The 14317-nt window shown below is 30.2% G+C and overlaps 1 protein-coding gene across 2 annotated transcripts; it reads right to left on the reverse strand.

Moving 5' to 3' along the window:
- Positions 1-6885: 6885 nt before the first annotated feature.
- Positions 6886-12887, reverse strand: LOC137830444 (uncharacterized). 2 transcript variants are annotated; one of them, XM_068637778.2, is made up of 4 exons: positions 12753-12887; positions 11308-12501; positions 8922-11117; positions 6886-7438 (listed from the first exon to the last, which is right to left on the reverse strand). In XM_068637778.2, the coding sequence occupies exons 2-4, from the start codon at positions 12488-12490 to the stop codon at positions 7398-7400; spliced, it is 3420 nt and encodes a 1139-aa protein (XP_068493879.2). In that variant the 5' UTR covers positions 12491-12501; positions 12753-12887; the 3' UTR covers positions 6886-7397. The 2 variants fall into 2 exon arrangements, with proteins under 2 accessions (XP_068493879.2, XP_068493878.2); XM_068637777.2 differs by having other exon boundaries at positions 8922-11180.
- Positions 12888-14317: the final 1430 nt, after the last annotated feature.

Raw genomic sequence — 14317 nt, forward strand, 5'->3', positions numbered from 1 at the left:
TATTTTAAAAATATTGTTAGAAGGAAATTAAAAATGTATAGAAATAAAATTTTCAAGTAAAAGATGTTTGAAGTAACATTATTCTTTATAAATGTAAACAAAGTTGACTTTTATGGTAGGATTGGGTTGGGAAAATGTACTATGGTAGGATTTATTTTATTGATATTAATAGTTCTATTATATAATTTTTTCAAAAAAAGTAAGGCAGGATGAACAGGAAAATATTTAAATGATACTTAAAAAGGAATTGAAATTTGACATGAATAGTTATAAAAGTAATACATGTAATTAGATGAAAAATTAAACATATAAAAAGCTAATCAAATATAGATATTTTTGATGTTATAATAATCTATATATATTGTCTTTTACGAAACAATTTGTCAAGAGTTATTTAATATATTTTTCAATGCTCAATAAATTTAATTATACCACATACATTTCATTATTTTCTTATAGTCCTTTATAGTTCTTCCACAAAATTTCTCTTGTTTAAAAAATTATCTATTTTTAAATATTTATTTATCTCACTTTTACTTCAATAATTAATTCCTACGCACTTAATAAATATAATTAATTATTATTACTAGTTTTAAAATTAATTTTAATATTTCCTCAAAAATAACTCTTTTTAATTAATTACTTTTATAATTTGGTCCCAACAATTTTCTCTTTCATATTATTTTAATAAATGAAAATGTGAAAAAGATAAAAAGTTCAGCTCAGAATTTGATTCCTTATTTGGCTATCCGAGGACTGAATTCTGAGCTATATCCAAAACGGTGATATCCTAATAAATATCTCAGAGAAAAAAATACAAAAATGTTATATAAAAAATTTATAATCAATGAGTTGAATAAAGAGAGACTGAAGTAAAGGGTACACCCTTCTATTATAAAAGTTGAAAATTAAGTAAAAAAAAAGTACTTAACAAAATAAAAAATTATTTTTTAATAAAATATTTTTTTAGTAAAAACTTAATTAAAATACTTAAATTTATGACATATTTAAAATTTAACTAAATCTATTTAAAATAAAAATAAATTAAAACAGATAAGGCAAATCTAGTTTGATAACTTGCCTAATACGTATTTGAAAAATAGATACCTACACACACATATATATATATATATACATACAATATATATATATATATATATATATATATATACATATATATATATATACATACATATATATATACATATATATATATACATACATATATATATATATATATATAATATTTTATGGTGAGGTATCATGGATAACTATGAATACTTTGTTTATTCTTTGATAAAAGCGAAACCTGATATTTGAGATTAGAATGTTGGAGGAAGTGAACAAATATTGCAATTTATGTCATTTTTTTATTTTCGATATGTTTGAATAAATTTATTCATAATTTTTTTAAGAAAAGAAAATTAGAAAAAATAAAATTCATTATTTTGTTGGGTAAGTAAATTATTTTGTAGAACTTAATCATAGTTCATTTAAATTCTTATTTTTAACTTCTGGATAAATTAATTAAAATTAACTTATAAGAAAATTAATTTCAAAATTTTCTTATTTTTGTGTGAAAGTACTTAGAAGTTTATGGAAATAAAACTTTTGTACATGCATTTATTAAATGTTGAAATTTGGTATTGTAACGTCACATCATGTATATTTTTAGTTTGGAAAGAAAACAAAGAAGATGATTTTATATATTATTTATTAAAAAATAATAATCCATAAATCTTTAATAAATTTATAGAGGAACAAATAATTTATTCATTTAATATATCCACCAATTTTTTTTCTTCCATACTTTTGTGTGGAAATTTACAATTTGACAAATGGTGAGTCTCAGACACAATGCTTCAATCACTTCTATGTTTATCTAATTTCAAACACATAATTTTTCTTTTTTCGTGTTTCCCTTTCATCAAGTTTCTATATTTTGCAAAGCAAGGTTATAAAATGATTTGATTTTCTTTAAAATGTGAGAATGAATTCATGAGAATAAAAAACAATAATAATTATTAATTAAAATATTGATAATTGAGATTATAATTAATTTTAAATTGCATTGAGTATATATTTGATTTTACTTTATTTTAAACTAACTGATTTCTAATCAGGATTATAAATCAACTCTGTTTTTGAAACATAATATCTTATTTTAGAAAAAAAAACTCCTATATTACTTTAAACCTGGAAATTACACTTAACTTCTTGGAGCTCATATTAAATTATATTTACGATCATTTTAATAACATGACACTCAAATCTTTTAAAACCTAAGATAGGTGTTTATCTCTTTTAATTTTTTAATAGATGTCACAAAATTTATCCTATATTGTAATAAACTGATACTTTCTTTAATTTATTTAAAAATATCATATTGGCTAAAACTTAAATAAAACATTGTAAAAAAAAAACCAACTCAGTTAGGACTAATATCAGTTTATTTCATAATGTTATTTTATTAAGACTATCCTTAACATGGTGAGTTTTTATATAGAATGAGTTTTCTACTCCATAACGTGTGAATGCAATTTAAAATGATATTGAAAAAATTAAAACAATTTTCTCACAATAAAATTATTCAATTCTTTGTTTACAAAAGTTTTTTTAATTTTTTTTTCATATTTTCTTTATTTTAGTTTTTGTGAAGGATTAAAGAGAGAAAAAACAGTATGAAAGAGGAAAGAATACAATGGGAAGATGAGAGAAGAGACATGTAAAATGAAGGGAGAAGAAGGACTTTTCCCCATCCTACCATTGAAGACTTCAAGAGAGGAAGCCTAACTCCTATGCTTGCAAATCCAAGAAGTCAATTTTTAAGATTCCAAAATTTAAAACACTAGTTATTTAATAAAAAAAATAAAAAAAATAGGAAGTTAAAGTAGATGAAATATTTAATGTATATAATATAAATGAGGATCAACAATTCCAATTAGCTTCCTTAGAATTTAAGAACAATTTCATGACATGGTTTTTATTTTAAAAAAATAGAGTGTTGATGAGCATTTTAAAGATATGAAAACTATTATAATAAAAAAAAATGCATGATAAATCTTTAGATGCTAAAATGGCTACTTTTATAAGTGATCTTAATAGAGTTGTTCAAGATATAATAAAGTTACATGAGTAGTATTATTTGAAATTGATTCACTAGACCTATAAAGTGGAATCCCAATTTAAAATAAGTGAACTTTTAAAAAAAGTATTCACGATGATATCTATTATAAATTGAGTGGAAATGACGAGTATAAAAATAAATATGATCAATTTTTTTCCAAAAAATTAAAAACACTTTTGAAAACTAAAAGATAAAGTAATTTCAGTTTTTTCTCATTTGTGTTTGATCTTTTATCACCTTTATCTTTATATTGTTCTTTGAGAATTTGAACTTTATGTTTGAGAAATTTTCTAGTGAGATCTCTTTTGATTTTGATCCATGTAAAATTTATAGAGATACTTTATATGTTTCTATAATGAGATTAGAACCTTTGTATAAAAGGTTTATTTCCTCCGTAAGCTTTAAGTTGAATAAACACAAACTATAGAATGTGTGTATATAACAATAATATATATAGACATACATGAGGTAAGTGTTGTCAAAATTACGTAATTAATTTGGAATCAATTATTCCTAATATAAGGATATATGAATGTTCCATTACATAATTTATTTCTTAATAAAAACATATAAACATGTTGAATGTTGTTTTAATTTATTTATTTATTTCAAGCAATGATGTTAACCACATATATATATATATATAACTTACATACAAATTATTCAAAAATAATTTGTTATATTCTAGAAAGAATAATCATTATATATCGTTTAGTGTACATTTTGATTTTATAGAAGGTCCAACTTATGAAACTTTTTCTTATTCAAAACAAACATTAGATAGTTGGTAGAAAATAAGAAATCTAATAATTAATTCGATCATTATAATATAATCATGAAAACTTAACTAGGGTCAATCTGGTGCTCCTAAACATATAATGGATTGTCCAAGTGTTAACAATATTTATTTTCATGTGACAAATTTTTTAAAGATTGAATTGATTATAGAAAGAAAAAAAAAAAACAGAACAACAATCCAAAACATATGTTATACTTATGATGCATGTTGAGCATGAAATAAAATTAAAATGCAGGAAATGGTGACATATACAACAAAAAGTTTAAAAACTCTATATTTCTCCTTTTTTTTTTCATCAATAAGAAATAATAACAACAAAGTTGTCATAATAAATTGTGATAACAATTTCATACCATTTGTTTGTGTGGTATATAATTTATTTGATTTTAGATGGTATTGTTCGACAAATTCCAAAACACTTAGGATATCAAACTAAAGTAATTTTCTTTAAAAAAAAGTTTGTGTTTGGATAGAGAGTTTTATAAGTATAAAAAATTTAAACATATTAATTTTGAAGAATTTTCTTTTCAAAATGTTTAATTTTATAATTGTTTTATTTGGATAAAATAATTCATTTTTTTTGTTTGGATCACCAAATACCAAATACAACAACTATTAACAAATAAAACTACGATATAGATAAAAAAAAATTATAAACATAAAAAAACACTACAAATTTCATTTAATTTTTTTATGTTGACAGTAACAATAGCTATATAAAAAATAATCTTAATAATAGTGACCGAAAAATAATCGTAATTAATTTTAACTTAAATAAAATTATCGTTGACATCAATGAAAAAATCTATATCAATGAACAACATTACAATTAAAATCAACCTCATAATATTATCATTAAATCCTAGTCCAAGAGAGAATATAAAGAAAAGAATCATAGACGTAAAAAGAGAGAATATAAAGAAAAGAAACATAGATTTAAGAAATGAGAGTGTAAAGAATGTTAAATTCTTCCTTTAAGTATAATCTGAATTATTACCATAAATTTCTAAAATTCATATATATATATATATATATTTTAAAATGTCTTACATAAAGAATATATTTGACATAAAAAAATTCATTTTTTTATAAATAGAAATTATCTTTTAAAAATTTATAATCCAAACACTTGTCAAAAATCAGGTGTAAAAAGAATTCTAACTTAAAACTCAAAATTAATCACTCACTTAACTTGATCAATTATCACAATTTTAAAATGAGTTAAACTCTCATAGATATATAAAATATTCAACCTATCAATATGGGACTTTTTTCTCAATACAACGAGAACAACATGGGACAAGATAAAGGACTGTTTCTTCCTGCACCTCCGTATCTTCTTCTGCCACCTCCATACACAACATGAAAATACATTTTTATCCTTCTTGTGTCACCCCCATAGAATAGCTTCCGGATTATGTAATCCGGAAACTCATTTAAAAAAGACTTCCGGATTACATAATCCAGAAGCTAAATAAGACTTCCGGATTATGTAATCCGAAAAGTAATCATGCATTGGAAAAAAGACTTCCGGATTATGTAATCCAGAAGCTAATTACAAATTTGAAAAATGACTTCCGGATTACGTAATACAGAATATTATAGAGGGGCATTTTTGGAAATTTGAAAATTTATGGAGGTGAGAGAAGAAGGTATGGAGGTGCAGGAAGAAAGAGTCAAGATAAAGTAGTTGGAGGTCTTCAACAGCGAGTGATGGACCTCCTCCCTAAACATCACAAAATGGCCCAAGTTTGACCTTCATCCCCAAACTCCCTCTACAACTACTCTCATTTGACTGTTTCTTCCTGCACCTCCATATCTTCTTCTGGCACCTCCATACACAACATAAAAATACATTTTTGTCCTTCTTGTGTCACCCCATATAGTTTCTGGATTATGTAGTTCGGAAACTCATTTAAAAAAAGACTTCCAGATTACATAATCCAGAAGTTAAATAAGACTTCCGGATTATGTAATTCGGAGAATAATCATGCATCTGAAAAATGGCTTCCGGATTATGTAATCCGGTAACTAATTACAAATTTAAAAAATGACTTCCGGATTACGTAATCCGGAATATTATAAAGGGGCATTTTTGGAAATTTGAAAACTTATGGAGGTGAGAGAAGAAGGTATGGAGGTGCAGGAAGAAACAGTCCTCTCATTTTGGATCTTAATTTTCTATTACAATCAACTTTTCAAAAACTAACTTTTGGATTGGAATGTATTAAAATTTTGAAAACCATTTCTCCAAAACGATATTTTAAAAAAATGGAAGAATACTAAGTGTTAGAGTAAAAGGGAATTAACATTGATCTAATCTCATGGAGCACCCAACAAAATGAATACGAAGAACCCATTTCAATTTTGTCAAGAATTAAGTGTATTTTGAAACCTATTGGAACCCTTTTTGAAAAAAAAGTGGACATCCAATTCACCAAAGCATGAGTTTAAGTAGAATTAAAATCATTGGACATGTACACTAAGATTTTCAACATAGTGCTATGCCACAACTACAAGTTCTAACGATCTTAATTCCAAAAACCAAATTTCAAGCCCACTGTACTGTAATCTGTACTGTAATCGTTAAATCTCTGAACATGATATCTGATAGCCACATTGCTAATGTAGGTAAACTTCTAATTTTAAGATTGTTGAAAATTCATATGATTAAGTTATAATATATCGCTCACATATTTCATCTTAGACCAAATTGTAACATATAAAATATAAATAAATTTAATAGAAAGGGTACATCTCTAAGAGAACTGAATTTCCAGCAAGAAAAGAAAAGGAAAAAGAATTTTTCATTTCACTGTGTTGAAATGTAATGCTATTTTACTATTAATATGTGTTGTCACTTTCTGTAACCTCTCTCTTTCATAGAAGATCCTTTGATGCTACAAGAGGAAACCATTCATAGCAATGAAGTAGTTGGAGGGAAAAGAAGGAACTGGTATGCATCTCAACCGGATCATGTGACAATAATATGAACCAAACATTTGGTAAGTACTTGAAATCTGCTGAATATGAAATGCCTATTATACAGTAACCACTCATAAAAAAATGTCTTGTATGAAAATTTAGTCAAGCATAGGCTAACGATTAACTTACTAATGCCCTTTACTGACTCAGCACACATATAACCAAAATGACTAGCTAGCAACAACTAAAGGTTAACTATAATGGCCTATGACTACTATATGTAGCATTGATATTGATACAGAAGCAGTGTTCAGACTAGAGAATTCAAAACAATCAGGCTGGAGAATGATGGCAACTACAAAAAGAGGGTCAGTGACAAGGCTATACAGAAAACTAGAAAATGAATTACAAACTACAGAACTACAATAAAAGGAATCCTACAACCAAAAATATCTCTTAACAGAAAAATGGATGACCAGATGAATTAACATTCTCCGTTTACCTAACTACTACAGCAGCCCCTTCATAAAAATTTGTTTTCGCTGTTCATTCAGCCAAACTTGCCACCACATCATCATCACCACTTCCTGAAATGAGAATCACAAATATCATTTATAGTTCATAGAATATTAGTTCTGAATGATGCAAGCAAATAAATCACATTTTCTACCTTTTATATTTTAAGTGTTCGCAACTTTTTACACTCACAATAGTATTGAAGGATCATTAATCATGCTGGTAGCTAAAGAAGGGATAGCAGAACTCAAATTCCTTTTAGAAGCTAAAACCATTTTTTGGCGATTAGGATAGCTCTGTTAGGTATAAGATCATTTGTAGTGTTTATTTACAAGAATAGGATAGTATAGATTAGTCTTGTAACCAAACACCTCAGCTTCTTGTTAAAGCTTTAGATGTTGGGTCACTTCTCTTTTATATAGTTGACTTCAGTGTGTAAATCACAAATTTGAGAACTTGGATAAATTGTAGTTTTTGGAGAAGCTTGACAGTGCGTTTTCTCCCGTAAGGTATGAATATGTCTCTTTGATCCTTATCTTAATCTCAAATCTCAAATCTCTTGCTTTTAAGTACTGGTCCTTTGCACTTATCTTGAACTTGTTCAACTGGCGTGTTCTACATTCCTTTATCTCTTTTCACCTTTTATTACCATTTGATCTTTACTTTTTTTTTCCAATGTCATTTAATTTCCACAAGCATTAACAACAATTCAATGGTTTGCGTTCATCATTTGGCTGAGTCTCGAAGCTTCAAAACTGGTTTTATATGCATTTTTGTTCATGAGATCCATTCCATGAAATCCATACGATTATTGCCTTGTTTTGTGATTTCCTTACATCTTCAACAAATATTTGTCTTGTCTTCGAATTCTTGTTTATTTTGTTGAAATCTTGTTTTGTTCAAAAACAGGTTTCATATTTCATGTGTTATTCATAAACTTCCATGAGTCAATTAGTTGAATCTTATTCTAGAATCATTCTATGACAACCTACAAAGAGAGATCATGTTCTTATGGTTTGATTTTGGTTCATAAACTTGGTTCGTGGCAATATAGAAAATTTCAATTGGCTGTGTAAAACAGTTTTATACCGATGAGTGCATATAAATTAAATTCAAATTCTGAGCATGCTCATCTTGATTGCATTCTATTAGGATAGTCTGCTAGAACGTTTCTTTAGAAGTACCTATTTACCCTAAATTAAGGTTATGGAATAATTCAATCAACCACCAAATGAAAAACTATACCTGAATAATTAAGACACTAAACTAAGATCGTATATAAAACAAGCAAGGATGATGTATCCAGCCTTATATGAACTTAGTAGATTAAGATCAGATGCAACTTAGATCTAAGTAAGGCTGGATGCACACCCCTACTCCCTAAATTTTCAAACAAGTTCACTTTAAGGTAGCCTTTTACATGATAACAGGGTCCCCGAGAATAATTTTTCCTGAAGCTAGAGAGCATACCCCAACAAAATAGCACAAAATAACTGTAGCCTAAAAGTGAATCAATTAACATATTGTGTATGAAAAGCAATTTAAAGTACTTACCAAGATTAACTTCAAAATTGGAGAGATCAAAATGCATCTCGTGGTCCTGTGTTGTGGCAACAGACGAAGCTTTGAACAATGCATTTAGAGTATAGTTAAGCTGGTAATTCACAAGTATTGGACCAAATATGTTGAACTTTTGAGCACTACTACAAGCAACCTCTGCATCAGAACACTTTTTAAAAACCACTCTTGCCCGGCTGCTTACTGTATCAACTTCTGTCTCAGCTTCCTTTAGAGGTCCAAAACGCCTAAACATTCTATTAAGGTTTGTTTCTGAGGGAACAGAACCCAACTCAGCAAAGTTCATAACAAGTTCAGCAGGGGCATTCTCATCTATATAACCAGCAGGTTTTTGAGGAGCCTCAATATGATTACTGTTAGAATACTGTTTCCTGGAATAGGGCCTTCGACCAACTGGAACAGGCTTCCCTGGCTCAGCAGAAACAAGTTGATGGTCCTTTTTCCGGTTTTTCCGTGCTGGTTGTGTTGGTTGCGACAGTTGTGCTGGTTGCACTTCACTGACATTGTCAATGACCCTGTCTGTCCAATATGTGTCACTCATATCCTCAAATTCAAATGTTTCAGGCGATCCAGCTATGGGTGACTGCTTCCTTTTAGTGCCAACGTTTTCTGTACAAAAGATATCCTTTACAGCATCACCAGCCATAGTTATCGAATCTCTGAAATCAGAGAAGAAACTTACAATAGGATTCAGGAAGCGATAATATCCAAGGGGTTCCTGTGCCACCAACTGAAGTGAAGATAGCAAATCATCCAGAGATGAATACTCTGTTGTAACAACCATACTTGACCTCTGATCCTCATCAAAGGAAACATCAAACCCATTCCCTGAAATGCCTTCAGTGCTACCATCTGTCTTCTGAGACCGGTCACCATAACTCTTCACCACAGAGGGTGAACCAGTAAGTTTACTAGCAACCCTACGAATACGGTCACCAATTAAAAATGACGGTTTTGTGGTATTAGAAACTTTTGCAACAGATATTGTTTTCCTTCCATCTTGCTTCCCAAAGTCATCACCATAGTGATCAACAGTCCTCCTTTTCTTGGAGTGGCCAGGTGAAACGAGATTATCATTTACCTTCTCATCAAACCAATAATCACCATCAGGAGAGTCTGGAGTCCCACCCATTAGTTCAGACATGCTTCTTTCCTTCTTTGTTTCTTGCATAGTATCCTTCAAGGTATATTTCCGTTTGAAGCGAGAGCTTTGGTTTTTCAAATTTCCAGAACCAGCTCGACCATCATTCTTGCTTAGAGAAGCTGAATAATCAATAGCTTTATTCTCATCACCATGAACTAAGGTGTCCATGTCATCGTCAAAACCTCCACAATATTGTAATTCTGGCAAGCAAGAATAACCCTTGAAGCGATAGAATGCAAGCAGTTGAGCCTTAGCAATCCCAAGCTCCAAACGATCAAACCCACCAGTTGGCAATTCAGATAGTGTTTTCATGTACGCTACAAGCTTATCAGGTGAAAAGGTGCTTGCATTTAGAGATTCATCCATCCCATGTCTGACACTTCGTTCTGGTCGGATCCCAGTGTTTTCTACAGTCTGGAATTTAATGGAGTCATAGGTATCTTTAGGTATACAAGAACATGACAGCCCATATTCTACTCGTCTTGTTACTTCATCAAGAGCACAATCTACAGCATTCTGAAATGACTCTGAAGTGCTCTGCTTTTCAATAGAAGAGAAATGTGTTCTAAAAGGTTTTAGCTGAGATTCTTCATTCCAAGCAAATGTTCGGTCCCCAAAATATGCTACCAAATAGCAGTCCTTTTTATAATGCTTCATTGCCTTTTCAGACGAATCTGAGGGATTAAATATCTGTCCAGGCCACCATGGGTGGCTTCTCACCTTTCCCCAAACCATATTTGAAACCGCAAAGTTGCTTTCCTTTTCTGTTGGCAGCAAATATCTTGCATAATTAGATAGTTCTGAATTCACAGCCTTCAGTAATGATGACCGTCTTGTGACCCTTCCCTCTACTTTTTTCTGTTCAACTTGAACAAATTCTTGAAGTTCCTGTGCTCCATTTGAACCAACCTGCTCAGAAATGCCTATTTGTACTTCAACATTTTGCCTAATATTACACTCATCGTGGACTTTGTCCTTTCCAGCATCCATCAGTGCAAGGTTATCCTGGTCCGCAATTTGAGTGTCTTCTGCAATTACAGAAATTGCATTAGCATCTAAATTTTTCTCACTCCTGAAAGATACAAATGTACCTTCATTCACAGAATTACAAAGACCATTATCAGGAATGAATAGAAAAGTTGTATTATGGCTACAACATCATTTTTAACAACTGATTGAACTGAAAAGTAGCAGTTACTAGATCAACAGAGATCTTACCTTCAATATATGAAGTGTGGTTCATTGTTTCAATAATTTCTGTCTCTGGTTGAACTTCGACTTCTACTTCTGTCCCCTCCAGCAAACCACATCTTTTAGCATCAGAAAAATTGTTGTTTAATTTATCTTCTTCTGTTGAATCCTTATCAACTATTCCCTGCCCTGTATCTGAACCAACCTGTATAGTCTCAGACATTTGTTCCTTTTCAGTGCATTTTCTCAAGCACTGTTTTTCCTCAGAAGTTGGCAGAGCCTCATCCATTGTAACTTCAGTTTCACCAACCACTTCTTTGGAGTCTTCATCAACTCTATTAATCTCCATGGGTTGTTCAACATCTGAATTTAACTTTTCCTCAGATTCAACTTTGTCACCGATACATTCTTTCTCCAATATTTTATCACTATGCAAGTTAGCAATGTTCTTCTCTTCGTCTAAGGTCACATCATCTCCGTCTCTCGTTGCTCCACTATCCTTTTCAGCACATTCACTCTGTACATTCTCTCCTTCTACAGAACTACCCGTTAACTGGCATCCTAAACCATCATCATATCTACTATTTGTCACCTTGTGATCTGAGGCCCCCGCATCTAGTGCATTTGTGCACTCAACACCAGTGCCTGCCACAATAGGATCTTCGATATTGCTAACTGCAGTCCCCACTTCTTTCTGAGCTCTATTATCAAAAACAGCTTCCTCCTGTAAAGATGCAGCATCAACTTCACTACCAACAATTGCTTCATCTCTATCTTCCCTCCCCATAACCACATTATCCAATTCCATTGCCACGTTCATCACGGTCCCACCATCTTCCACTGCCACATTCTCGCTTCTACCTTCTTCAGATTCTACACCCTGAGGGTCCCCACCACCTGCCGCTCCAGACCACACATCCTCCCCTAAACCCTCAACTGATCTACCACCACCTACTTCACCACTAAGCTCAGCAACACTCCCATGTGTGCAAACACCATCTATGTACAAATCAGACCCCAAAACCTCCACCATTACATCCTTCCCATTACAATCCCCACCCTCTCCAATTAACTCATCCGAAAATGAACCCTCCGTCTGAACCTCACCCCCATAATCCACAGACCCTTCTAGGGTTTCATCCCCCACTTTCCCCTCATGGTTCACTGCGGATTCTGATGTCCCACACAAACCCTTCTCCTGTTCCTCCATGGAGATTGTATCTAACAAAAATTGAAACTTCAAACATTCAATAAACTAAAAAAAAACCCCGCTTTTTCACCCCGGGAATTTGGAAAATTGTAAATGACCCAGATGAAAAAAACTGCACAGATTTCTCCAGAACGTACACCGAAAGAAAGGGAACAGGAAACAATATTGCAACAATCCCAGAAAGGAAAATAACATATAAATTGAAACGTTGACACCCAGCAAAGAGAAACGAAGAATAAGAAAAAAAGAACAGAGTTGGTACCAGGGTTAGATCTTGTTGTTACAGTGAAAAGTGTGCTGAGGGTTTGGCTGTAGGTTTTTAGAGAGAGAACGTTTAGAGAGAGAAAGGAAAGTCGCGATTCTTAAATCCGGATATAATGCCTTCTTGTCCTTTTCGCTTTTCAACTGCTGGTTTCATTAAAATTACTTGCTGGTGTTGCTAATGTCCCTCACCTTCGTTTCTCCACGTGTCACTTCTTTATTGGACCACGGATTATGGTAAATGTGGAACTGTACAGAATAATCATTAGATACACCCCTTTGGAACCATCACTCAAATCTGGAATTCACCATTACTGTGTTCAGTGTTATACCAGGAACATTGTTTCAAAATTAAAACCTATCATTTTTATTCCTTCTTCTTCTTCAATGTTTCATCTTTAACCAGTATGATCATTCTTCTGAACAACATTGAGACAATAATAATTTCTATTATCTTCCTATTAGTTAGTAATTAGTAGTTTGTTTAACTTTTTCTAGAAACTCCATGTTATCTTCTTAGTAGCCATTAGTCAACTACAAGTTTAAGATGGTGAAGGTGAGGTGAGACATGTTTTAGTTTATAAAAGCACAAAAATTTGGATAAAGGTCAAATTGATTAAAGATGTTACACTTTTAATTTATATTTTTTATTTTGAAAATAAATTTCATTCTAATTTTTTTCAAACTAGTTTTTGTTTTCCTTACTTTTTTCATTTTCAACTTTTTAATAATTATAAAATATATTTGTTTGTTTTACTACTCCTTACTATGAAATGGATGAAAATAAAATAAGTAAGAAAAGTTGCCACTATATTAGGTTTTCTTATACTCAATTAACTAAATTTTGAAGAAGTATTATCTTATTTCCTTCATAATAAATAGTTTACTAATGTCTTCCTTTCATGATAAATGTTTTACTAAAATAACTTCAAAATTCTACTTAGAACTAGGTTTAAGTGATTTCTTTTTTACCTATTTAAAAATAAATTCTTTATATAGAATGGATAATGGCTAAAAGTATCTAATGTTATTATGAGTGTGGAACATAATTGAATGATACAATTTCTCTTTGACTTAAACACAATTTCAATTTTGTCTCACTAAAGTTATCATAAACTCAATGTTATATTTAGCTTGTAGTAAATATAAATATAAAATTTTCTTAAAAAAATAAAACAAGTAAGAAATAATTAAATGTATCACTAATAATATTCTTATCATACTTAATATCTTTAATAATTATACTCAGTTTAGTACAAAGTTTGAGTTCTTTACTTAGAATGAATAAAAGTCTCAAATGTAATCCATATGGGATATAAATATGAAATCTACGTGGTCTCATCGCACTCAATTAACTAAATATTAAAGAAATATTTTCCTCACTTTAGTTTTGTATTTGGTACCCTTAAAGTTCTTGAGCTTTTTTACCAAATTAAATTTTATCTCTTATCGAAACTGTAGAATAACTTTTTTATAAACTAATTTATATAAATTCTTAATATAATTACCTTTTTGTTCTTAAGGGGGTAAATAGTCAATTTGATCTAATGATTTTTTTTTTTTAAA

The sequence above is a fragment of the Phaseolus vulgaris genome, chromosome 7 (genome assembly GCF_051622355.1).
Source record: "Phaseolus vulgaris cultivar YP4 chromosome 7, ASM5162235v1, whole genome shotgun sequence".
NCBI classification, from domain to species: Eukaryota; Viridiplantae; Streptophyta; class Magnoliopsida; order Fabales; family Fabaceae; genus Phaseolus; species Phaseolus vulgaris.